Source organism: Heteronotia binoei, chromosome 8, assembly GCF_032191835.1.
Source record: "Heteronotia binoei isolate CCM8104 ecotype False Entrance Well chromosome 8, APGP_CSIRO_Hbin_v1, whole genome shotgun sequence".
Taxonomy (NCBI): domain Eukaryota; kingdom Metazoa; phylum Chordata; class Lepidosauria; order Squamata; family Gekkonidae; genus Heteronotia; species Heteronotia binoei.
Genome location: NC_083230.1, coordinates 133,405,741 through 133,428,253, shown reverse-complemented (window position 1 = coordinate 133,428,253; position 22,513 = coordinate 133,405,741). Strand labels below are relative to the sequence as shown.

At 56.5% G+C, this 22,513-nt stretch overlaps 1 protein-coding gene across 1 annotated transcript in view; it reads right to left on the bottom strand.

The window, feature by feature from the left end:
- Positions 1-1,633: 1,633 nt before the first annotated feature.
- SBF1 (SET binding factor 1) overlaps positions 1,634-22,513 on the bottom strand; it is an 84,148-nt gene continuing 63,268 nt past the window's right edge. Inside the window, exons 21-43 of the mRNA XM_060244536.1 lie at positions 21,925-22,097; positions 21,626-21,699; positions 21,201-21,396; positions 20,886-21,022; positions 20,555-20,730; positions 19,398-19,549; positions 18,891-19,101; positions 10,765-10,961; positions 10,525-10,662; positions 9,886-9,978; positions 9,609-9,686; positions 9,051-9,244; positions 8,750-8,926; positions 8,397-8,498; positions 8,122-8,307; positions 7,822-7,948; positions 7,601-7,734; positions 6,609-6,842; positions 4,831-4,956; positions 4,528-4,742; positions 4,310-4,397; positions 4,092-4,223; positions 1,634-2,793 (exon numbers count right to left, since the gene is read on the bottom strand). Coding sequence (XP_060100519.1) covers positions 2,695-2,793; positions 4,092-4,223; positions 4,310-4,397; positions 4,528-4,742; positions 4,831-4,956; positions 6,609-6,842; positions 7,601-7,734; positions 7,822-7,948; positions 8,122-8,307; positions 8,397-8,498; positions 8,750-8,926; positions 9,051-9,244; positions 9,609-9,686; positions 9,886-9,978; positions 10,525-10,662; positions 10,765-10,961; positions 18,891-19,101; positions 19,398-19,549; positions 20,555-20,730; positions 20,886-21,022; positions 21,201-21,396; positions 21,626-21,699; positions 21,925-22,097 — 3,439 coding nt within the window. The 3' untranslated portion in view covers positions 1,634-2,694. The remainder of the gene's footprint in view (positions 2,794-4,091; positions 4,224-4,309; positions 4,398-4,527; positions 4,743-4,830; positions 4,957-6,608; positions 6,843-7,600; positions 7,735-7,821; positions 7,949-8,121; positions 8,308-8,396; positions 8,499-8,749; positions 8,927-9,050; positions 9,245-9,608; positions 9,687-9,885; positions 9,979-10,524; positions 10,663-10,764; positions 10,962-18,890; positions 19,102-19,397; positions 19,550-20,554; positions 20,731-20,885; positions 21,023-21,200; positions 21,397-21,625; positions 21,700-21,924; positions 22,098-22,513) is intronic.

Sequence of the window (22,513 nt, the reverse complement as noted above, 5' to 3'; positions counted from 1 at the left end):
AACCGGCCCGATTCTGCCTTAAGACCCGGTCCCGTCAGCTCCCTATGGAGTCGCCAACTCCTGGAGGGAGCTATTTCTCCTCCTGCCCCTTGGGCGCGCTGCCACCACCTGCTCAGTCCCGGGGTTCAGATTGAGAGGAACAGGACTCCCAATCCCCCTCTCCAGCTGTGAGGCCAGGCCTCAAGGTCCTCTGCCACCCTGCACTTGGGTTTCACAGAGACCTCAGCGCTTCTTTGGGGCACCCCTGGAGGATTGGCACCTTATCCAACTGCATGCCTTCCCCCTTCCCCGGGGCCCCCTTCTCAACACAGCGTGGTCCAAAGCGGTCTGGGGATCTAGGTGGTACAGAGATTGACTGCCAGCATTTAAACAGTAAAAATATATTTATTTAAAAAGAGAAAAAGATAGGAAAAGAAAAACAAAACAAAAACAGTTGCGTTTAAAAGGTTAGCACAGCACAGCACACGCACAGCAAACAGCCTGAGAAACAAAATGTGTTATAAACGCGTCCTACTGGCCCTGATCTAAACTTGCCCTGTCTTGTGAATTACTTACTTAGTCTGCCTGCCTGGGGGCCTCCCAGGCAGGAGCCTCCATTGCTCACCACATGCTCGCTCGAGCGCTGGCTTCCAACTGCCCTTCTCTTCCTGCTAACACACATGCAAAGAACAAAAGCACTTCCTGCCTCTCTAGGAGATTTTCCCCCTAGCGTTGTTGGTTTGGCTCTGGAAGGGAGGGGGGGAGTGAGGGGAAGGCTACAAAGCCTGCTGAGGGATTTACTGACCCCTGCCAAATGAAGCACCACCACCGACTAAAATGGCGTTTCTCCACACTCCTCATAGTCCCTTTTTGTCTGCCTGATCAAGTCTTGCATTTGATTTGCCACAGCCTGTATTCCTTTTTATTAATCTCACTTGGACTAGCTTTCCACTGCTTAAAGGAGTCCTTCTTACCTTTTACAGCTTCCATTACTTTGTTTGTTAACCAGGCAGGCCTTTTCCTATGCCTGTTTGTGCCTTTCCTAACTTGTGGTATATATTTTATCTGAGCTTCTAGGATTGTAGTTTTAAATAGCCTCCAAGCTTCCCCAAGGGTTTGGACTGTATTTACCTTTGCTTTCAGTTTTCTCTTCACATGCCTCCTCATCTCAGAGAATTTACCCCTTTTAAAGTTAAACGTGGTTGTTCCGGTCTTTTGAGGCAACTCCCTATTTATACAAATGGTGAAATCAATAACGTTATGGTCACTGCTCCCAAGCGGTGCGATCACTTTTACATCTCTCACCAAGTCTTGGGCATTACTTAGGACCAAATCCAGGATCGCCCCACCCCTGGTAGGTTCTGTGACCATCTGCTCCACAGCACAGTCATTGAGAGCATCTAGAAACTCAATCTCTTTCTCTCAACCTGAACACATATTGACCCAATCAATCTGCGAGTAGTTAAAATCACTACAGTTAAAATTAAGATAATGATGTGTTTTTGAACAAACCTGTTATTTTTCTTCAGTCTATTAACTGAATGACTATGTGTTAAGTTATTGTGTATGTTAAGATTTCCGTACTTGATTTAATAAATATCAGTAAACTTTTTTTTAAAAAGATGATGAAAAGAGCCACACTTGACCAGAGAAATGGTATTTATTTATTTTTTTATTAAATTCAATTAACTTTTTCCTCTTCATATATTTTTCCTCTAGGCACAATACAATACAAGGACTCTGTAGGTTTGACACAATGTACAGAAACTTCAATAATCTACAACCGCTCAGGTAAGGTACAAAGTCCTGTGTTTCACAACAGCCTGCACTACCTTACCTCAGCCTTTATTGTACAAATTTAAAAAGTAGGGCAAGGGGGAGGTGGGGCACTAGGCAGGAGAGAGTCTGTACAAGGCCTTGAGGCTTCAAATAAAGCATTCCTTTGAAAGGGAAGATCGTCCCGCCTGCCAAGCCAGGCCGAGGCCGGGAGCTCCCCAGCCCATGAGGAGAGGCAGCAACATGATTCACTTGAGGATGGGCACAGAATATGATACAGGGAGAACGAGGGAGAAAGGGGTGTCCAGCTGCATTAAGCAGCCAGCGGGGCATCAGAGAGACCGACATCGGTCTGCGGCGATCCCGCTAGAAGCTCCAGTGTGTTGGCTTAAAAGAAGTGGCATCCTCCTCCTCGGGCTGGCCAACCCAAGACTGGCAATCCCCACCCCTGCCCCAGATCCATCTTCAAGCAGCCCGTAGCAGACCACACCACTTATGCTTCCGAGATCCAATACCAGGAGCTGCGGGCCCCAGCCCTGACACTGCTGCAGACAAGGCCCAAGGGCTCTAACACTGTTCAGGCTGCCTTCAGGCCACTTCTCTCCTCAGCAGCACACCTGGCCCCTCCTTCCCTGCCAGAGCAGCGAACAAGCCAGCCAGCCCCAGGAGACAAGAGAAGGGTCTCCTCACTATGCCCCCCCTCAGAAGTGTGGAAGCTGAAATCTCTAGGGCAGCAGGGGGGAAGGGGGCGGAGACTCCTCTGCTCACACTTCCTGCTGTGTTGCTCCCCCAAGCCTCTTCTGACCCTGGTGTAACAGACTGACCCTGGGGCCTGAGGCCGTAGAGAGGGGCATCTCCTTCCTACACGACCGACCCTCCATGAACCCTGCCCGGACCCTGTCACTTGCTGAGGCCCAGACGGGCAACCACAGGACAAGCTTAGGCATCAGACAAGCAGCTCTGGATGCGGTCTATCCACTGCTGGGCCAGCTGCACATCCTGGGCACAGAAATTGTAAACACGCTTTGTCGTCTTCAGCTGCAGAGAAGGAAGAAAGCCATTACAAGGATGGTGAACAAAACAGCTATGTAAACCAGGTCAGGGCATCACCTTCAGCAGGCCTGAAGCGGGGAGGAAAAGAGCTCAAAAGAGGAAACCTTTCCTCCTTTAAGAGCCTGCCTGGACACCAAGGAATGGTTGGCCTACAGAACAGCAAGGTAGGTGCGCCAGGCAAGCCTCAAGGGGGAGGGCATTCCACCAGTGAGGTGCCACCACTGGAAAAGCCCTGCTTCTGGTTGGCTGGCTAGCTTCATGATCTCTCCACATTCTGCATTAATTAAAGACATACATGAAGTCATTCAGACAGACTCCCAAAGTTCTTCTTTAGAAGTTCCTAAGCAAACTTAGCAGTTGTGGGATAAGAATGAGTCCTTCCATGGATGAGAAAGTGGTAAAACGGCTGGAGAAGAGCAGCAGCAAAGGGAGCAGTTCTCACGATGGGAGGAAAAGAACAGTGTGGTCCCTGAGAGGTCTCCGTTAGAACTGGGGCTACTTCACTTGTGAATAAACGGCTCTCAGGTGAGATAAAGGGTGACGTGTCCAAACACACAGATGCCATACCTAATGTCATGTCACATACTTGCCAAACTATTACATATTTGTACAAAATATCTTCTGTATTCATTTTAGTAAAATAAGAAATATCTTCTGTATTCATTTTAGTAAAACTGCCCACATATTGTTCTGCCCTTTTCCACATTCCCTTTTCCCCTTCTGTATCCTTACTGAAAATACAAAGGAAAAAATAGTTTCAAGGACCAAACCCAAACCCACGGGTGCCGTCACTCATCAAAAGTCAGAAAACCAACGTGGACCGTGAAACACTCAAACCAGAAGTAAGCCGTGGAGCTCCCAGCTACAGGATGTGGCGCTACCCCTCGGCTCACTTCTACAAGACGATCAGGCAAGCCGATGAAGCAAATATCTGTCAAAAGTCCTGCCAGCTGAATGGCACCTATCAACAGCCTGTCCATCCATTCAGAACCACAGAGGCCATCTCGTCCAACCCCTGCTCAATGCAGGATCAGCCTAGAACATCCCCCTTGACGAGGGATCGTCCAGCCAGTGCTTCAAGACTGCCAGGGAGGGGAGCCCACCACCTCCCTCGGCAGCTGAATGTTCGGAGAAGGAGGACACAAAAGCCAGTTGCTATGAGCCTTGTGGATGCTGAACTAGGTGGCTCATTGGCCTGACCCAGCAGGATTCCTCTTATAGCTTCCCCATCCCATCTCCACAAAGAGCTGGCCATCCCCCCAACACCCCCAAAGTAAACTTACATCGAAGAAGGCCTTTTCATCCACCATTTTTGGAGCTCCCATGGTGGGAGTCCCTGGAGTGATGGACTCCACCTCCGCCAGATCAATGACCCCTTTGCACTCTGTGTCCAGGCGGCTGTCGTAGTACCGCAGCTGCAAGAGAGGGGCTGTGAGACACCCCTCCCTCTCCTAGTACCCCCACCAGGGCAGGTCCCCCCCTTGGCCAGCTCTCCTACTACCTGGTGCTTCGTTTTATCCAGCACAAACCACCGTGGCTTCCAAGGCTTCATGAAGGCGCCTTTCTTGTAAAGCGATCCTTCGTATGACCTGCAGAAGACAAGGAGGGGAGTGAGGGTGGAGAGACCACGGCAAGGCAGCATGTCCCTGACAAACGGTCCCCTCGTCTTGGCACGATAAGCCCCGCCAAGTTTCCCGCCGAGGGGTGCTTTGCCCACACCGGTTCTCGCTTTCTGCCGTCTGGAACTGGCTGTAGAGGGTGCTGGTGCTTCTGCGGCCCCCCTGCTTGCTACTGGAGGGGGTGGACGTGCTGCTGGTGTCACTGTCCAGGCTGAGGTTGATGGTAGAGCTGACGCCGCTCTCTTGCAGGTAGACGCCCAGGGAGCGCCGCTGATGGGGCAGACTAGAGGCCATCAGTAGGGAGCCAGCTGCTGCCTGGGAGGGAATGGAGAGCAGGGAATGGATGCCATGCCTGTGGGGAGGGCATCCCCTAGCCAGCCCCCGCCCTGGGGCTCCTCCTTACTCTGCTGCTGCTGTTGCTGCTAGAGTCTGCCTGGGCCTCTGACCGCTGAAAGGCCTTCACTTTGTCCCACGTCTCTTTCCAGCGTTCTGGAACCTGCCCCAGCTCCATTTCCAGATTCTGGAGCTCCTGCAAAGCGGGGACAATGCCGTCAGAGCAGCTCTCAGTAACCAACACAGCACTCGGACGTCAACAAGAATCAGCCAGCATCTTTGCAGCTCTCTGTTGCTTCTGCTGCATGAATGAGTCTGGCTGTCGGAGGCAGGGGGGTCAAGTTCTCCAGGGGATGGAGGCCACGTCTCTTGGAAAGTCAACTCAACACTCAGCAGCCCCTTTGTGCTGCGCCAGGAACTGGCAACAGCTCTCTTTCCTCCCATAACAGCCAAGTATTCACTGGTGCAGCAGAGAAGCACTCGCATTTCGCAGGGGTGGCCAACGGTAGCTCTCCAGATATTTTTTGCCTACAACTCTCATCAGCCCCAGCGAGCATGGCCAATGGCTGGGGCTGATGGGAGGTGTAGGCAAAAAACATCTGGAGAGCTACTGTTGGCCACCCCTGGCGTAGTGTATAACTCAAACTGGAGCGCAGAGGATATCACCTTACTGGGCTGTACTTTTGGGTTCTACATAAAGATGTGCAGGCCCAGGGGAGAAAAAAAAAACATTTTGGGGGGAAAGGTTCTCCTCAAGATTTTTTTTTCACTGACATGAAAACTCGGGAATTTGGGGGAGTACAAAAAAACCCTCTTATGAAATACTTTCTTTCAGAAGGAGCAAAATGCTTTTAAAGACAGGGCAGGCATGCTGCAGTCCCAAACAGCTGATACCCAAGGTGCATTTCTGCACCCAAAAGGATGCATCGTCTTCCGGAGGGGACCACGTGGGCCTCTCGCTGCTTCTCAGGGGCTGCCCGCCTTTGGCTGCCCTTCTGACCTGACCGGGGGGTGGGGAGGACCTTTTCACCCCTCCCTCAAAATGCTGAGAGAGACTGGATAAAAGGAGCAGCTGCCCTAATGTGCTGAAGGGGGCGGGATCAGAAGGCAGCAGGGCAGAAACTACACCAAAGTCTGCGAGGAAAACCCTTCAAAAGTCACACTGAGAGCTGAGCCCTCTCTAAACGGACAGTTATATAATGAGTGAAAAATGCGAAGGTATCAGAGGCTGCAGTACTCGGCATCTCTCTAGAGTTGTCATTGGCTGTATTTGCTCTTTCACTTCTAAATTTCACAAATATGTCCTATTAATACAATTTTATGTACTATGTTATAAATGATACATTTTATGTTGTTAAAAGCAGCAAAATAGGTTTAGGTATGAGAAGAAAAAATATATATGCATTTACGTTTTTTCACATCATTTCTGTTTTGCTTTTTTCTTGGGGGGGGGGGGGGAGTTCCCATCATTTGGCCAATGGTCCAAAAGAGGTCCACCCAGAGATCCTGAGACAGACCAGTGGCAGAGCTAGAGGGCCATCTACCAATTTTGTTACATCCTGGGAGAGCCGTCAACTAAAGACCAGCACTGTTGGTAAGCAGGTGCCCAAGGAAAAAGAGTGAGGGCCAACAGTCATGGCACCCCTAAAAGCCGGCATGGGGTGGCCTCTTCCTGCCAGACTGGTTCAATGTAGCCCTCTGCTTCTTGCTAAAAAACCACCCACTCAATCCAAAATTGTTGTGGAACTCCTAGCACGAGGGGGCCAGAGCTGCTGGTCACACCGTCCCTGGGAGGCTAAGGCAAGCTCTGAGCCCTCTCCTCCTCCTCCCGTGGGCCAGACCACCAACCTCCAGCAGCCGGGAGATGGCATCAGGCTCCAAGCGGCTGCAGTTGTCATAGCAGGGCCAAATGATCTTGCGCTTGCTCTGTGGGGCGCTGGTGTCCTGCTGTCCGGCCTCCTCGCTGGGCTCCGCCTGGCCCTGCACCAGCTCCCAGTCATAGGAGGGGCCCTCGGACAGGGTCTCCTGTGTGTAGTAGTCCCAGACTTTGAGGTTGGAGATGTTGCTGTACGGACGGAGCACCTTGAACAAAGCCAGAACCTGTCAGTCACTTTATCCATTTATTTCTTACTGCCTACGACCAAGCACGCATCATTATACACACTGCTCAGAATTTGAAAAGTGGTCCATCAGTTAAATGGGATATAAAAACAAATTAAAACACACAGTTACAAGTTAGATAAGAAACGAAAGTATTACATAAAATATCCTTGTGAGCTTTACAGGCAGCAGCAAAAAACCCTGCACAAGAAGCTGCAGTTGGCACCTGAAGGCCCATGAGAGGCTTCCTTAAAAGCTCAGTCTCCTGACCAGAGGGAGAATAAACTTAGCACGTCTTTCCTGGTAAAACTGACAAGAGAACAAAACATGCCCAGCTGCTTCTACTACGCCAGCACCACAGGGGCAGCCCCTTTCTAACAAAGGAGTCTTTCTAGACCTTCCTTCCAGCACTGCCGAAGGGAGTAAATGCCATCTAGCTAGAGAAAGGGTTCTTTGATGAGTAGAAGACTCCAGGGACATAAGGTAGGCTGCTGGAGCTATGATGTAACCTGGTGCCAAAAAATCTGGCGCGCTATTGGTAACACACTGCTGCCCAATGCCAGCACCCTCTGCTGAATAGCTGCCGGATGAGCTAAGAGAACCAAGGTTCTCAAGGTAAACAGGAAATGAAAGGAAGGGTGTGTGTCTGAGCCCTGACCCCCAGCTGCTGGCAGAACCAACCCAGAAGTGTCCAGCAGAGCCCCACCTCCTCCTCTCTGGCCACTGCAGCTCAAGCTCACCTCCCCGTCCTCAGGAGCATACAAGTAATTGAAGAAGACCGGCGTCTTCTTGTTCAGGCGGTCAATGTAGTCCCAAACGGATCTGAAGAGCTGGGAGGATCCTTTCCGGTCCCCTTTCTCTTCATACAGGAGGCCTGTCAAGAGGGACCAGACGCCGGGGGTCATGCTGCCGCCACCTCCGGAGCCGCCCAATCCCAGCCCTCACCCAAGTGGGGCCTTACCCAGCTCCAGCCGCTCGTAGTCAGAGTCCAGCAGGAAAGTGCGGAAACGAGCAGACACAGCATGGTAGCTGAGGAACTTCAGGTAGTACTGGCTGAACTCGAACTCCAAGGGGAACTGCAAGTGGATCTGCGGGGAAGAGACAGGTGTGAGAGACGCTCCTGGTGGAGCCGAGAGACGCTCCTGGTGGAGCCGGGAGACACTCCTGGTGGAGCCGGGAGACGCTCCTGGTGGAGCCGGGAGACGCTCCTGGTGCAGCCAGGATTTCCGGCATCGCAGCTGTCGCTCGGACTGGTTCTCACCTGGTGGACACAATCCAGGAACTGCAGGAAGACGGGTGTGAAGCCGCTGCTCTGGCTAGCTAGGGTCTGCGCCCCTCGATGGCTGAACCGGTGCCCAAAGGATAGCCACTCCTTCTCAATCAGAAGCCGGAACCCCTCCATGGTGCGGTAATAAGGATCCGAGAGCAGCTGCACAAGAGACACCACCTGCCGGGGGATGGGGGGGTCATCAGCGTTCACCTCTGGGGGAAACCCACCACAGGGGGCGGGGGGGGATGGAGGTGTCCAAGACGCACCTGGGTAGTGATGTCCCAGCCGTCCTCCAGGCTGACCAGCACCGAGGAACCCGTGTCCAGCAGCTCCACCACCAACACAGAAATTTGCAGGATCTTGTGGATCTGCCAAGGAAGATAGGATGAGGGAGAGGGAGAGAGCTACCTGGGATCCAGCCGAGAAGACTTGTCAGTGGTGGAAGCCACCAGGCCAGTGTGTGGCAGGCAGGCTTGCTCGCCCCCTCCGCAAGTCTCCCCCAGGAGACAGGGAGGTGCTTGTGACCAAGTGTGGAAGGCCGTGTGCATCCACTGGAAGAAGCAGGCACCCACCAGGGCACCAAGACCAAGCAGCAGGACAGAGGCCTGTGAAGACTGACCTGCACCAGCCACTCCGACTCCTCCAGGGAGCGCAGGTAGGCCACGCCCGGCTCTGCCGTTGGGCTGCTGGGCACGCAGGCCTTCATGAGCTTCTTGAAGCTGGTCTTGACCTGCCGGGCTTCAAACACCTCGATGGGCACCACCTCCCAGTGCTGCAATGGGTCTGGCTTCACCCCCTGCATTTGTGGGTGGTGGAAACAGGAGGGGCAGCTTTAGTCCCACGGCCTTCCCCCCACCCCCAGCAGTGTGCTGCTTGCAAGGCTTGGCCCTGCCTGCGCTCTCTGCCCGAGAGAACAGTACCCTGAGCTGGGATTTATCTCCGATGATGTACAGGGAAGCCCGGTGCTGGCGCAGAAAGGTGCTGGCCTCGGCAGAGGGGGACCCGTTGGGCTGGGTGCTCAGGAGTTCCTTCCCCGCCAAGCGGGAGCCAATCTCCATGTTGAGGGCGTAGCTGCTCACGCGCGCCCCGCTGGCTCGGATGCTGCCCCACTTGCCTGTGAGGGACGGAAGACTGACTCAGGCACGGAAGAGGGGCAGCCGCTCCCTGCAGACCCCACGACTCCAGATCCCCTCCCGAGCCCTGCAGAGCGGAGTACCAGCAGCCTCTGGCCCCACCCCCTTCTTTTTTCATGGCAAGCTGGGAAAGCACAGCCGGCCCAGCCGTCCTTACCTAAGAGGGGCCGAGAGGCAGACCAAACCAAACCCAGGCAGGGGCATGCGGTGAGGCTGCAGAATGGTTAGCGCAAAGTGGGGGGTTAGTCCATCTGCCTGCCTGCCGGGTGGTTCGGGGGGGGGGGGGTTAGCGGTGTGACTGTCACATGGGCACCAGGGTTAGTGTCTCGGGAGCCCTCACAGTACCTCGGGGGGAGTCACGTCCCTTTGCTGGTGGGCTCCTGGGGCTGGAGAGAGTAATGACCCTAGCTCGGTGACCTAGTGCTGAGAGAGGACAGGATGATGGAGAGGCAGCGATGGCACGGCTCACTCTGACGAATGCAGGGGTGGCATGAAGGATGTGCAGACAAGATGGATGGACAGACCCTGGTCCCACCCACCCCCTTCCCCAAGGAGAATCAGCCCTGCCCCTGAGAAGAAGCAAAGGTTCTACCAGCAGCAGCGGCGGCCAAACACATCTCACCTCCACGGCTAATAGTGCCGGGCCCTCCGTCCTTCCCTCCCATCACCTGCTTCATAAGGGATCCCAGCTTGGGCTGCCGCTTCTCAGAAGAATCTGTAGCACCAACAGAACATCGGGGGAAAGCAATGGCCACTGACCCCCGGGCTGCAGGCCAGGAAGCAAGGACGTGGCTCAGATGCTGCCCTGCCCTCCCCCCCACCCCATTCAGGAGGCGGCAGCAGTGGACCTACAGAAGCCAGAGCCTGAGGGGGGAGCAGAAGCAGAGTGGGCTGAGCCAGGCCAGCCTTGCCTATGCAGGCTCTCAGGCACAGGGTGGTCTCCCCCCTCCCCTCCCCTCCCATCCTACCTGTCCCTTCAGCCAAAGGTGCTTCCAGGGACTGAGCCCGAGGCCTTCCGCATGCCAAGCAGGTGCTCTCCTCCAACTGAGCCACCAGGGCCCCCACCCCCGGTCCACACAGATAATGAGTGAGGGTGCAAATGCTGAGTGGGTTGTGAAAGGAAGACTGAACTGCTGCTGCCGCTTGGGTGGGGTGGAGACATGACGCCAGACTCACCTGCTGGAGGATGCTCCTCCTCCGGAGGCACTGTGGCCCAGACTGACGCTCCCCCCTCACCAGCCCAGGTCACCTGGACTCTTACCTGAGCTGCTCATCTGGGCAGAGGGGAAACCGCTGAGTGTGTTGCGGCTGCCAGCCTCTGAATAGTGGGGCATGGAGTTGATGACTGCCTGCAGGTACTTCTCTTGCTCCAGGCTGGTGGAATCGGCTTGCGACGGGCCTGCAGAGAGGCAGAGAACAGAGTGGGGACATCCTCAGCAAGGCCCTGCTGGGAGGAAGCCCCGTTTGGAGTAGCCACCGCTGCCTCCCCCTGACTGGGTACCTGGAGCTGGAGCATTCTGCGCCTTGAAGAGGCCCACCACCCCTTTGCCGTGCAGCCCACCGGAGCGCAGAAGCACTGCCTTGGTGCGGGAACTGCGCCAGCACACCACAGGGAAGCGGCTCTGGCGGTAGCAGCGTGAGATCCGCTGGATGGTGTTGTCCTGGATGCTCTGAGGAACGATCAGCAGTCCTGGATAACTGCAGGGAGACAAGCCACAGGTGGGGGGGGGGGAGGGGGCATGAAGGCGGGAAAAACTCACCTGCCAACGGGCAGAGGTGCTCACATGCAGCTGCAGGATGCGGCCCTCCCCCCATTCATCCCCAAGTCCCACATGGCCTCTTCCACCACGAGATACCTGTCAAGAGCTCCTCTGGCCATTATGGGTCCTTGTTTGCTGACCGGTAGCAACCTTGAGGATGCTGCTCTCCTGCTACCTCTATTTGTAACGAGCACAAGTGTTTCCCAACCAAGCTCCAGCAGGCCAAGGTCAAGTGTCTGCTTCTTGTGATATGCTTGCACCTGCTTTCCTGGGGCTGGTGGGAACGAACTGGGGGGTGGGGGGTGGGAACCGCATTTTGGCACCTAATATTTTGAAAGGTATAACAGTCATCCCAAGGTACATGTAGAGGCCATTTGTCCGCCCTCTTCAGTTTTTGCAAGAAGCTTCTTGCCTGAAGTGTCTCAGTATTTCAATAAAGCTCTTTTGCCAACAAAGGAGGGTGTTGATAGCTGTGAACTCCATAGGACTTGACAACACCCAGAGTACTTCTGCAGAGTCCCCCTGAATTCACACGCACACCCCACCCCTCCCAGGCTGCTGGTTCTTCCCCTCATGGAGCTGCAGGGTGTGCAGAGGGTTTTTTGGCCACTGTGTGACACAGAGTGTTGTACTGAAGAGACCACTGGCCTGATCCAACAGGGCTTCTCTTATGTTCTTCTGTGACACAGAGTGTTGGACTGAATGGGCCACTGGCCTGATCCAACATGGCTTCTCTGATGTTCTTATGCGTCTGGGGCAGTGATGCACTGTATTCTTGGTGCTTGGGGGGGGCAGTGGAAGGGCTTCTAGCCCTACTGATGGACCTCCTGATGGTGCCTGGGTTTTTTTGGCCACTGTGTGACACAGTGTTGTACTGAAGGGGCCACTGGCCTGATCCAACATGGCTTCTCTGATGTTCTTATGTCTGGGGCAGTAATGCTCTGTATTCTTAGTGCTTGGGGGGGCAACAGTGGGAGGGCTTCTAGCCCCACTGATGGACCTCCTGATGGTGCCTGTGTTTTTTGGCCACTGTGTGATGCAGAGTGTTGTACTGAATGGGCCACTGGCCTGATCCAACATGGCTTCTCTTATGTTCTTATGTGACACAGAGTGTTGGACTGGATGGGCCATTGGCCTGATCCAACATGGCTTCTCTTATGTTCTTCTGTGACACAGAGTGTTGGACTGGATGGGCCATTGGCCTGATCCAACATGGCTTCTCTTATGTTCTTATGTGACACAGAGTGTTGGACTGGAGGGGCCATTAGCCTGATCCAACATGGCTTCTCTTATGTGACACAGAGTGTGTCATGGGTGCTGGGGACCCTTCAGAGGAAGTTGAGTCTGATGAGGAAACTGTGCCCCTGCCACCTGCACCAGTGCCCCTGCCTCCTGCTGGAGAAGATCCCAGCCCCCCTGCCTCGCCCTCTCGGGTGGCTCGTGTGCGTGACCGCCTCCGGCAGGACCTCAGGGATCGGAGGAGGGCGGCACGCTCACAAGCAAGACGCTCCCTGAGCCCTGAGTTCTGAGAGGATTCTGGCCCTTCTAAGAGCAAGGATGCTTGAGTGGTAACAGGATCCTGGCTGCCTCCCTGAGCCAGCAATTAGCCCAAACGGGCAACAGCCAGCAGAGGGCTATATAGCTGTGGGCTTTGGGAGGAAGCTTTGTGGAAGCAACTAGTCATCTCCCTGACATTCTAGCATCCACTCCGGCTTGACTTTGGTTCCTGACTCCCTGACTTTGGCTTTGGACTTCTGGACTCCCTGACCTCGGCTTCTGGACCTCAGACCTGCGATACCTCTACAGTGATTCGGATTTGGCGCCTCGGACCCTCCTGCTTACTGGCTACAGACCTCGGACTGCCTCTGGACTTTGCCTGACCCGGCCCCAGCCGTGACAGATTGCTTCCACCGACAAACACCCACTCCACAGGATGGATGCTGAAGCAAGTGAAACCACAGAACTACTGGCTGCGCTCCAAGCCCAGGTACAGCAGCTAACACAGGCAGTAGTGCACTTGCAGCAACAACCTGCTGCCAGTGCTCCAGCCAAGTGCCCAGTTCCCCCACCTGACAGATTTGGGGGTGCCGTGGAAGAATTTCCTGCCTTCCTAGCACAGTGTCGGCTGTACTTTGAACTGAGAGCACGGGACTTCCTCAATGACAAAACCAAGGTGTGTTTCGTCATCAGTCTGTTAAAGGGGCAGGCGGCCAAATGGGCCACACCCTTACTGGTCGCGTCCTCTCCCCTACTGACTGATTACCAGGGGTTTGAGGCCCACCTGTCTGCTGCTTTCTCAAACCCAGTCCAAGCAGCCACAGCTAACCGGAAGATCAGGGCACTGAAACAAGGCAACTCCTCGGTGGCTCAATATGCCACTGAATTCAAGCTCCTGACCCAGGACTTGGCGTGGAATGAGGCTGCCCAGATGGACCAGTTTACTGAGGGGTTGGCAGAGGAGGTCCTGGATGAACTGGCCAGGGTGGAGCAGCCACCCACGCTCCAAGAACTTATCACCCTCTGCCTCCGCATCGATGGCCGCCTGGAAAGTCGCCGCCAAGCCAAGACCAGAGGGCGCCAGCTCCCTGCGCCGTGCTACCTGGCTCCTCGCCCGTCCCCAGCTAGTACCAGCACCAAGGACGAGCCTATGCAGCTTGGAGCTGCTCGACCCCGCCTGACCCCAGAGGAAAAGACCAGACGCCGCACGCAGAATCTGTGCCTCTACTGCGGCACGGCAGGCCACTATGCCTCTGGCTGCCCTGCTAAGCATCGGATACCTGGACCTTCGCTGCCACCGCCGCCAAAAGGGCAGCCCCAGGCGTAAGTGGACCCCCCAGCCTGGGGCGACTAGCTGGGTCCTCCGAACAGCGGGCTGATACCCCAGGGCCATTCCTGCTACCAGTCAAACTCCGTCTGCCTGACGAACGCTGGCTGTTCGTGTATGCCATGCTGGACTCGGGAGCGGCCCACTGTTTTATAGATGCCGCCTTTGTGAAGCAGCACCAGATCCCTGTGCAGACAAAAGGGATTCCGTCACTGGTGGAGGCTATTGACGGGCGCCTCCTCCGTTCTGGCCCCGTCACCCAGGAGACCTGTCCCATCACCTTCCACGTCCAGCAGCACCAAGAACAGCTGCGGTTTGATGTCGCCCGCATGCCTCGCTTCCCGCTGATTCTAGGCCTTTCCTGGCTGAAGCTGCACAACCCCATCGTGGACTGGGCCCAGCAGGAACTACGCTTCCGAGACCCATGCCCCCATCTGACTCCTCCCACCACTCTAGCAGCTGGCATCCCGAGTGGTGGTCCTCAGCTCCCTCAGAAGTATGTGGACTTTGCTGATGTCTTTGAAGAGACAGGAGCTGATCAGCTTCCCCCTCACCGGCCCTACGACTGTGCCATTGATTTGGTACCTGGGGCACCACTCCCGGTGGGGCGTCTGTACCCAATGTCGGAGCCGGAGTTGGCAGCTCTGCGAGACTTCCTGGACAAGAACCTGAAACGCGGATTCATCCGACCCTCAACCTCTCCCCTATCTGCTCCAGTGCTCTTCGTGAAGAAGAAAAGTGGGGAGCTCCGGCTGTGCAATGACTACCGGGCCCTGAACAAGATCACCATCCGCGACCGGTACCCTCTACCACTGATCCCTGAACTCTTGGATCGCCTAAAGGGGGCCCAAATCTACACCAAGCTGGACCTCCGTGGAGCGTACAATTTGGTGCGCATACGGCCCGGAGACGAATGGAAGACCGCGTTTGGGACCCGATACGGGCAGTACGAGCACCTGGTAATGCCCTTCGGACTGACCAATGCCCCCGCTGTCTTCCAGAGGTTCATGAATGACATATTCCGGGACCTGCTCGACCGCTTCGCGATCATATACCTGGATGACATCCTAATTTACTCCCGCAATCCTGCCCAGCACGCCGAGCACGTCCGCCAGGTCCTGCAGCGCCTACGAGCCCATGGTCTCTACGCCAAGCTGGAGAAGTGCGACTTCGACCTGCGCTCCGTCGAGTTCCTTGGGCACATCGTGTCACCGCAGGGGATCCTCATGGACCCGAAAAAAGTAGAAGCGGTCCTGACCTGGCAGGCTCCTCAGAATCGCAAAGACCTGCAGCGGTTCCTCGGTTTTGCCAACTACTATCGGCAATTCATCCCGGCCTACGCATCCCTGACCACACCCCTGACTCAACTACTCCGCCCCAAAGAACCCTTCCACTGGTCCCCAGAGGCCGATAACGCCTTCTCCACCCTGAAGACTCGCTTTGCCACCGGGCCACTCCTGAGATACCCCGACCCCCAGCTTCCCTTTACGGTGGAAGCTGATGCCTCCAACGTGGCCCTGGGAGCAGTGCTGTCCCAGCGCGAGGAGCCGTCCCAGCCACTACAGCCCTGCGCCTATTACTCGCGGCAGCTCACTGCTGCAGAGAGGAACTATACCATCTGGGAGAGGGAGTTGCTCGCGATCAAGGCGGCGTTTGAGGTTTGGCGACATTACCTCGAAGGGGCTCGCCACCCTGTTCAAGTGCTCACCGATCACCGGAACTTGGAACACCTCCAGACCACCCGCCGTCTCAACCAGCGCCAGATCCGGTGGTCCCTATTCTTCTCTCGCTTCGACTTCCGGATCTCCTACATCCCCCATACCCAGAACCGGAAAGCAGACGCGCTCTCCCGGAAACCGGAATACGCCCCTGCCTCAACTGAGGACCGCGCCCGCTGCTCCAATCCTGCCGCCCTCAGTATTTGCAGCCACCTCCACTTCACCAGCACTCGTGGAGGACATTCGGGCTAGCCAGGCCAATGATCCCTGGGTCCAGCAACACCTCCAGGCTCTCCAAGATGACCCAACAGGGGAGTTCACGACTCGAGGCGGCCTCTTGCTACACCGCGAACGCCTCTATGTGCCGCCCGGGCCCTTGCGGGCAGAAGTGCTACGCCTGACCCACGACTCGTTACCCGCCGGGCACTTTGGACAGCATAAGACCACCCACTTGCTGACAAGGGAATTCTGGTGGCCACGAGTTCGCGCTGATGTTGCCCGCTATGTCAGCTCCTGTGACGTCTGCCGACGGGCCAAAGACATCCCAGCCAAACCCTCAGGGTTGCTGCAGCCCTTGCCCACATCTCCAGGACCCTGGGATACCATCTCGATGGACTTCATCACGGAACTTCCACACTCCAAGGGTCAGACTTGTATCTGGGTGGTCGTCGACCTATTTACCAAGATGGCCCACTTTGTTCCGTGCCCGAAACTCCCCACAGCTCAGGAGACAGCCCAGCTTTACCTGCAACACATCTTTCGTCTGCATGGACTCCCAGCCCATCTGATCTCCGATCGGGGCCCTCAGTTCTCCTCTCGGTTCTGGCAAGCCCTCCATTCCAGCCTGGGTACTCGAGTGCACCTGTCCTCGGCCTACCACCCACAGACAGATGGCCAGACAGAGCGCACCAATGCCACGCTAGAGCAATATCTCCGCTGTTACACCTGTTACCAGCAGGATGACTGGACCACTCTATTGCCCCTAGCGGAGTTTGCATACAACAACGCGGTCCATTCATCCACCCAAATGACCCCGTTTGCTGCAACCTACGGGTACCACCCTCGGTTCTTCCCAGCGATCCTACCACCCACGAATGTCCCCGCCGTCGATGCCTACCTGCAAGAACTCCGTGCCAGCCAAGACTTGCTCCGAGAGCAGCTACAGCAAGCCAAGGAGGCATATAAACGGGCTGCGGACCGAAAGAGGCAAGAAGGCCCTCCAGTGCAGCCGGGGGATCAGGTGTGGCTCTCAACTCGCTACCTGCACCGGCCTGGTCGGTCTCACAAGCTGGATGCACGGTTCATTGGACCCTACCCCCGTCGTTGAACAAATAAACCCCGTCGCCTTCAGGCTCCAGTTGCCACCCCACCTCCGCATTCACCCCGTGTTTCATCGCTCCCTCCTTGTTCCGGCTGCACCCCCTGACCCAGCTCGGACTCCTTCCCCACCGCCGCCACCACCAGTGTTGGTGGATGACGAGGAAGAATATGAGGTGCGCCAGATCCTGGACTCCCGGTACCATCGTGGAGGCCTCCAGTACCTGGTGGACTGGGAGGGATACGGCCCAGAAGACCGGTCTTGGGAGCCCGAGGACAATCTTCATGCCCCGGACTTGGTGCACCAGTTCCACAACGACCACCCCGACCTTCCAGGTCCCTCGACGGAGGGGGGCCCTGGGGGGGGGGATAGTGTCATGGGTGCTGGGGACCCTTCAGAGGAAGTTGAGTCTGATGAGGAAACTGTGCCCCTGCCACCTGCACCAGTGCCCCTGCCTCCTGCTGGAGAAGATCCCAGCCCCCCTGCCTCGCCCTCTCGGGTGGCTCGTGTGCGTGACCCGCCTCCGGCAGGACCTCAGGGATCGGAGGAGGGCGGCACGCTCACAAGCAAGACGCTCCCTGAGCCCTGAGTTCTGAGAGGATTCTGGCCCTTCTAAGAGCAAGGATGCTTGAGTGGTAACAGGATCCTGGCTGCCTCCCTGAGCCAGCAATTAGCCCAAACGGGCAACAGCCAGCAGAGGGCTATATAGCTGTGGGCTTTGGGAGGAAGCTTTGTGGAAGCAACTAGTCATCTCCCTGACATTCTAGCATCCACTCCGGCTTGACTTTGGTTCCTGACTCCCTGACTTTGGCTTTGGACTTCTGGACTCCCTGACCTCGGCTTCTGGACCTCAGACCTGCGATACCTCTACAGTGATTCGGATTTGGCGCCTCGGACCCTCCTGCTTACTGGCTACAGACCTCGGACTGCCTCTGGACTTTGCCTGACCCGGCCCCAGCCGTGACAGAGTGTTGGACTGGAGGGGCCATTGGCCTGATCCAACATGGCTTCTCTTATGTTCTTCTGTGACACAGAGTGTTGGACTGGATGGGCCATTGGCCTGATCCAACAGGGCTTCTCTTATGTGACACAGAGTGTTGGACTGGAGGGGCCATTGGCCTGATCCAACATGGCTTCTCTTATGTTCTTATGTGACACAGAGTGTTGGACTGGAGGGGCCATTGGCCTGATCCAACATGGCTTCTCTTATGTTCTTCTGTGACACAGAGTGTTGTACTGAATGGGCCATTGGCCTGATCCAACATGGCTTCTCTGATGTTCTTTCTTCCTCCCTCAAGGACCAGCAGCACAGCCAGCTGGAATCACATATTCACTGTTTCAGCCCTGAGGTGCCAAGGAGGAGGAAGCAAGTTTTGGTAGGCGGTGCTCAAGAGGACGCAGTCAAGGGCTTGGGAGATCCAGCGCTTCCCTCCTCAGCAACGAGGCTCACCAAAGTCTCGGCAAGGGGGGGGGGGGAAATCAGCTGCTGATCTGCCTCCTGCCTTGCCTGTGGCCAGCTCTCCTCTTCCCTGAAACCTGCCCTCCGAGGCAGAGAGCTGCAGAGAAGCCAGGCCTTGCTGCTGCTGCAGTGGGAGGCTTCTCAGAGAGAGAGAAAGGGGGACGCCCCACCCACCCAGCCCAGAGACAAGGTTTTCCAGAAACTGCCGACTGTGCTCAGGAGGCAGGAGCTGTCGCTGCACGAGAGACAGTCTGGCCTGGGAGACACATGGCTTTGCCTTCTGCAGGGCACATTGAGAGCCCAGCAAAAGGGGTCCCAGGGCAGTAGCAGGCAGTCCATTCAGGACAGCAGAATGAAGTTCTTATGCACACAGCACACACAGGGAGCTTCCCGAGCCGGTTGTCTTCCTGCTGCGTGACTGAGGCTCCATCAAAGCATCTGGCTGACTGAAGACAAAGCCAGGCAACACGGTCAGATACGCAGGCCAGGTCCTCTGGTCCAGAATGCTCTGAGGAGGACAATCCCATCTGGGGGCTGGCCCCGCTTACCTCCGGCAGACGGCGTACATGCGATTGACTGTGGAGATGCGGAAGGGCTCGTTCTTGGAGCGGGTGAGGCTGTTGCTCAGCGTGCCCAAGCCCAAGCGCTGGTAGTCCCTGCAGCAGGCCCGCTCCACCAGGTGGCTCATGGTCATCTTGTCCGAAGGCTTGATGGTGGCTGCCGAGGGGGTCAAAGTGCTCCGTTCGACTTCTTCCGACACTGCAGTTGGCAAGACCAAACGCAGCAGACAGTTATTTATTCAGTAGCTTATGGGGACCCAGAGCGGCCCACGACAACCTTGCTCTACCCTCCTCCATATTAATCCCCAAACCACGGAGAGGGCAAGTCAGAAATCTAAATGAGCAAGTAAATAACCTGTGTGTCACGTGGGGTGGAGTGGGCCTGCCCAAGGCCCCCGAGCGACCACTGCCATGCTGGTTCTCCAGCCTCCTCCTCCTCACAGAGCCCTGTAGCTGAGAGAGGCACTCCTCTGCCCCAGCCCCGCTCAGATATACCTGAGATCTCATCGTCCTCCTGGTCCTCTGGGAAGTGTTGCTGCTGCTGGGTGCCACGATGCTCCCAGGGAGGGGGGTTGTATTTCTTGCGGGTGACGTACTGACGGCCAATGGTCTTCTTTGCATTTTTCACCAGGATCTTGGAGATGGCCCTGGAAAAGAGGCGGGCTTACAAGGTCATGGCGGCTTCTGGCTGGAAGAGGGCACCCTAGGAAGCTGAAGCCTGAGGATCCCATGGGCAGACTGAGGCAAAAGCCAAAGGGGGCTCTGACATGGTAAACTGTTCCCCTCTTCTCCAGGAAATGCCGCTGCCTCCACCACCAGGGACCATGTGCATAAGCCGGTGCCACCACAGAAGGGGACACGTGCCCCACCATCGTGGCCAGAACAAAGTTTTTCCACCATGCTTTGGGAAGGAGAAAGGTCAGTTCAAACCTTTCGGTCAGTCAGTAAGCGCTTGACAAAGTTATTATAAAAACATCTGCATCTAACACAAGGTGGGTGCATGCGGGCAAAAGACTGCATCTAGGGGAGAAGGCGGTGGCGTCAGCACAGATCACTGCAGAAGCAAAGGGGGAGCCAGTGGCACTCTTCTGTGGCTGGCACTGTGCAGACTCAGGATCAGGCTGCTGAAGGTTCTCGACCACTTCCAGGGCAGCCCCACACAGAGCATACGCCAAGAGCCACCCCAGCAGGGACAACTGCGGCCAAACCACGTCTGGGGAGGAAAGGCTGCAGCCATGACTGGATGACCCTGGAGGTCCCTTCCAACTCTGATTCTAAGGTCACAGAAAAGAGCTGCACTTCCTTTTGCAGGTCAGGATCTGAAAGCAACTCAAGCGGAGAGCCTGCTCCCTGAGCAAGCATGCGACCCCCACCAGAGGGGGTTGCGCTTTGAGCAAAGAACTTGCTCTTTCCACTGACACTGAGCCAGTCATGACTCTGGGCCTTCCTCACTGGCCAGTGTTGGCTCAGTAGGCCCAGGCTCTGGGGCAGAGCACAGGAGGCAGATGTCCAATTTGAAGTCCCCCCCCCCACCTTCTCCTCTTCACATGGATGTTCTGGAGGACCAGTACCTCAACCCTACCCCCTCCCCAGCTCTGCCCTTGTGGGGAGAGAAGTGGCCCTGCTCCATCCGGCCCAGAGACTGTCCCTACCTGAGCGACGGGTTCTTCTCCTTGGCCTTGGGTGCCACAGCCTGCTTGGTCACGTGGCCCGCTGTGAAAGCAAAGCTGTCCGAGATGTGCTGTGGGTAGCGCAGTTTGCTCAGGTGCTTCCTAAAGATCTCCGCACTCTCAGAGGCCACCTCCTCATCAAAGGCAATGCGCAGCAACTGTGGAGTAACAGCACAAGCGTGTCTCTCCCGCCAGGTGCCCAGCAAAATCCCCGGCCCAGGAAGAGGAGGAGGGGGAGCAGAAGGACCTTTTCACAGACCAAGTGCCGCTCTCCCCCGCAGCCGCCTGCCGGGCGCTTCCTCTCGCATCTCACCTGGAATGTGCAGGAGCGCAGCTGGAGCTGAGCGCACCCCTCCTGGATGAACTGATCCACCTGGGCTTGGACCGTGGTCTTCTCCTCCTTGGTCAGGGAGGCAATGGGGAAGGAACGCACCACCACCTGCTCCCCGGCTGGGAAGGGGCGAGGCAAGACAAGGAGGGGGGTGTCAGCAGTGCCCCAGGCAATACGGGGGGAGAGCAATTGCCACCAAGCACACAGAGACCCCTTCCCCCAGCCCAAAGGGCTCCCACCCCACCTCCCCCGCCCTCTCTTCTCTCCCAAGCGCCTTCCAGCAGGGAAGGCCCATACCTAACGGGTCCGTCGGGGTGCCCTTGAAAATGATGCGGTAGGTGGTGAGGAAGACGGCTCCTTCAGCAGGGAGCAGAGCAGGGCCACCCGTGCTCCCCCCGGCAGCTTCTTCCCTCCCGTCAGGCATGAGGTACACCCGAAGGCCCTCCATCACGCTCTCTTCCCCAATCAACAAGCTTGGCCGGAGTAGCTTGGGCTGCAAGACAGTGACAGGGAAGAGAGCACACAGAAAGGTAGGAGTCAGAGGCACTGCACCCCACAGGCAATGCAGCGGCTCCCCCAGGGAAGCGCATGTCCAGGGGAAATGCAGCCCCCCCCCCCAGCACATGCAGAGGGCCAAGTGACTGGGTGGAAGGGAGACCTCAGTGCCCTCAGTCCTTGACACGGATGCAAACACGGCCTCCCATCAACAGGCCAACTCTCACCTTCTGTATTGGGGGCAGCCTCTTGCTCTCTCTGTGCACAGCATCAAGGGTCTCAATGTGCATCTGGACAATATCTGGGGAGAGGAAGGACAACAATGGCAGAAAAGTCCCACACCCCCACAAGGCAGTCTTTGCAGAGAATCTGAACCGCCACCCACCCTGCCCGGTCCCTCACTGCCCAGGGTCTCCAGGGGCATCTGGACAATGTCTGGGGAGAGGGAGGAGGACCACAACAACAGCAGAAGAGTCATTCCCCTCCACAGGCATCTTCAGAGAATCTGACTGCACCCGGGACCTACCTGGGATCATGACGTGCAGCCCCTTGAGATGCTCGTTTGTGACGCCACTTTCCGTGCAGACTTTGTCCACAAAGCGGTTGATGAATCGTACCACATAGTTGGCCACGTCAGAGCTTTCAGCCTCCTCAAAGCCGCTCTCCGTGTCATAGCTGTCGGCTACACTGCCAGCAATACTGGTGAGGAAGCGACAAGCATGAGCTCCTTGCGGCTCCCTGTCTGTCACTGGTCTGCCAGCACACTTGCTCTTCTGGTCCCACTCCTCCCCCATCCTCCCCTCCACCAAGGCAGCGGCTGCTCCAGGACTGGGCTGTGAGGCGGGCAGCTTGAGGTCTTGCCAAGCCCAGGAAGCCCTCCTCGTCTCCAGACTTCCCCTGGGTGAGCCAAGAGAACCTCCTCCAGGGCAGTCTCAATGGGACTGATGCCCAGCAGCCCAAGGTCACAGGAGGCAGGCAACCCCTGCCAGGCCGCTTGTCTTGTGGCCCACTGAGATGGGAAGAGGCAGGATGCACACGGCCTCTGCTCCCATTCCAGACACGCTTCTCCTGGGGACGCCCAGCAGCCCAAGGTCACAGGAGGCAGGCAACCCCTG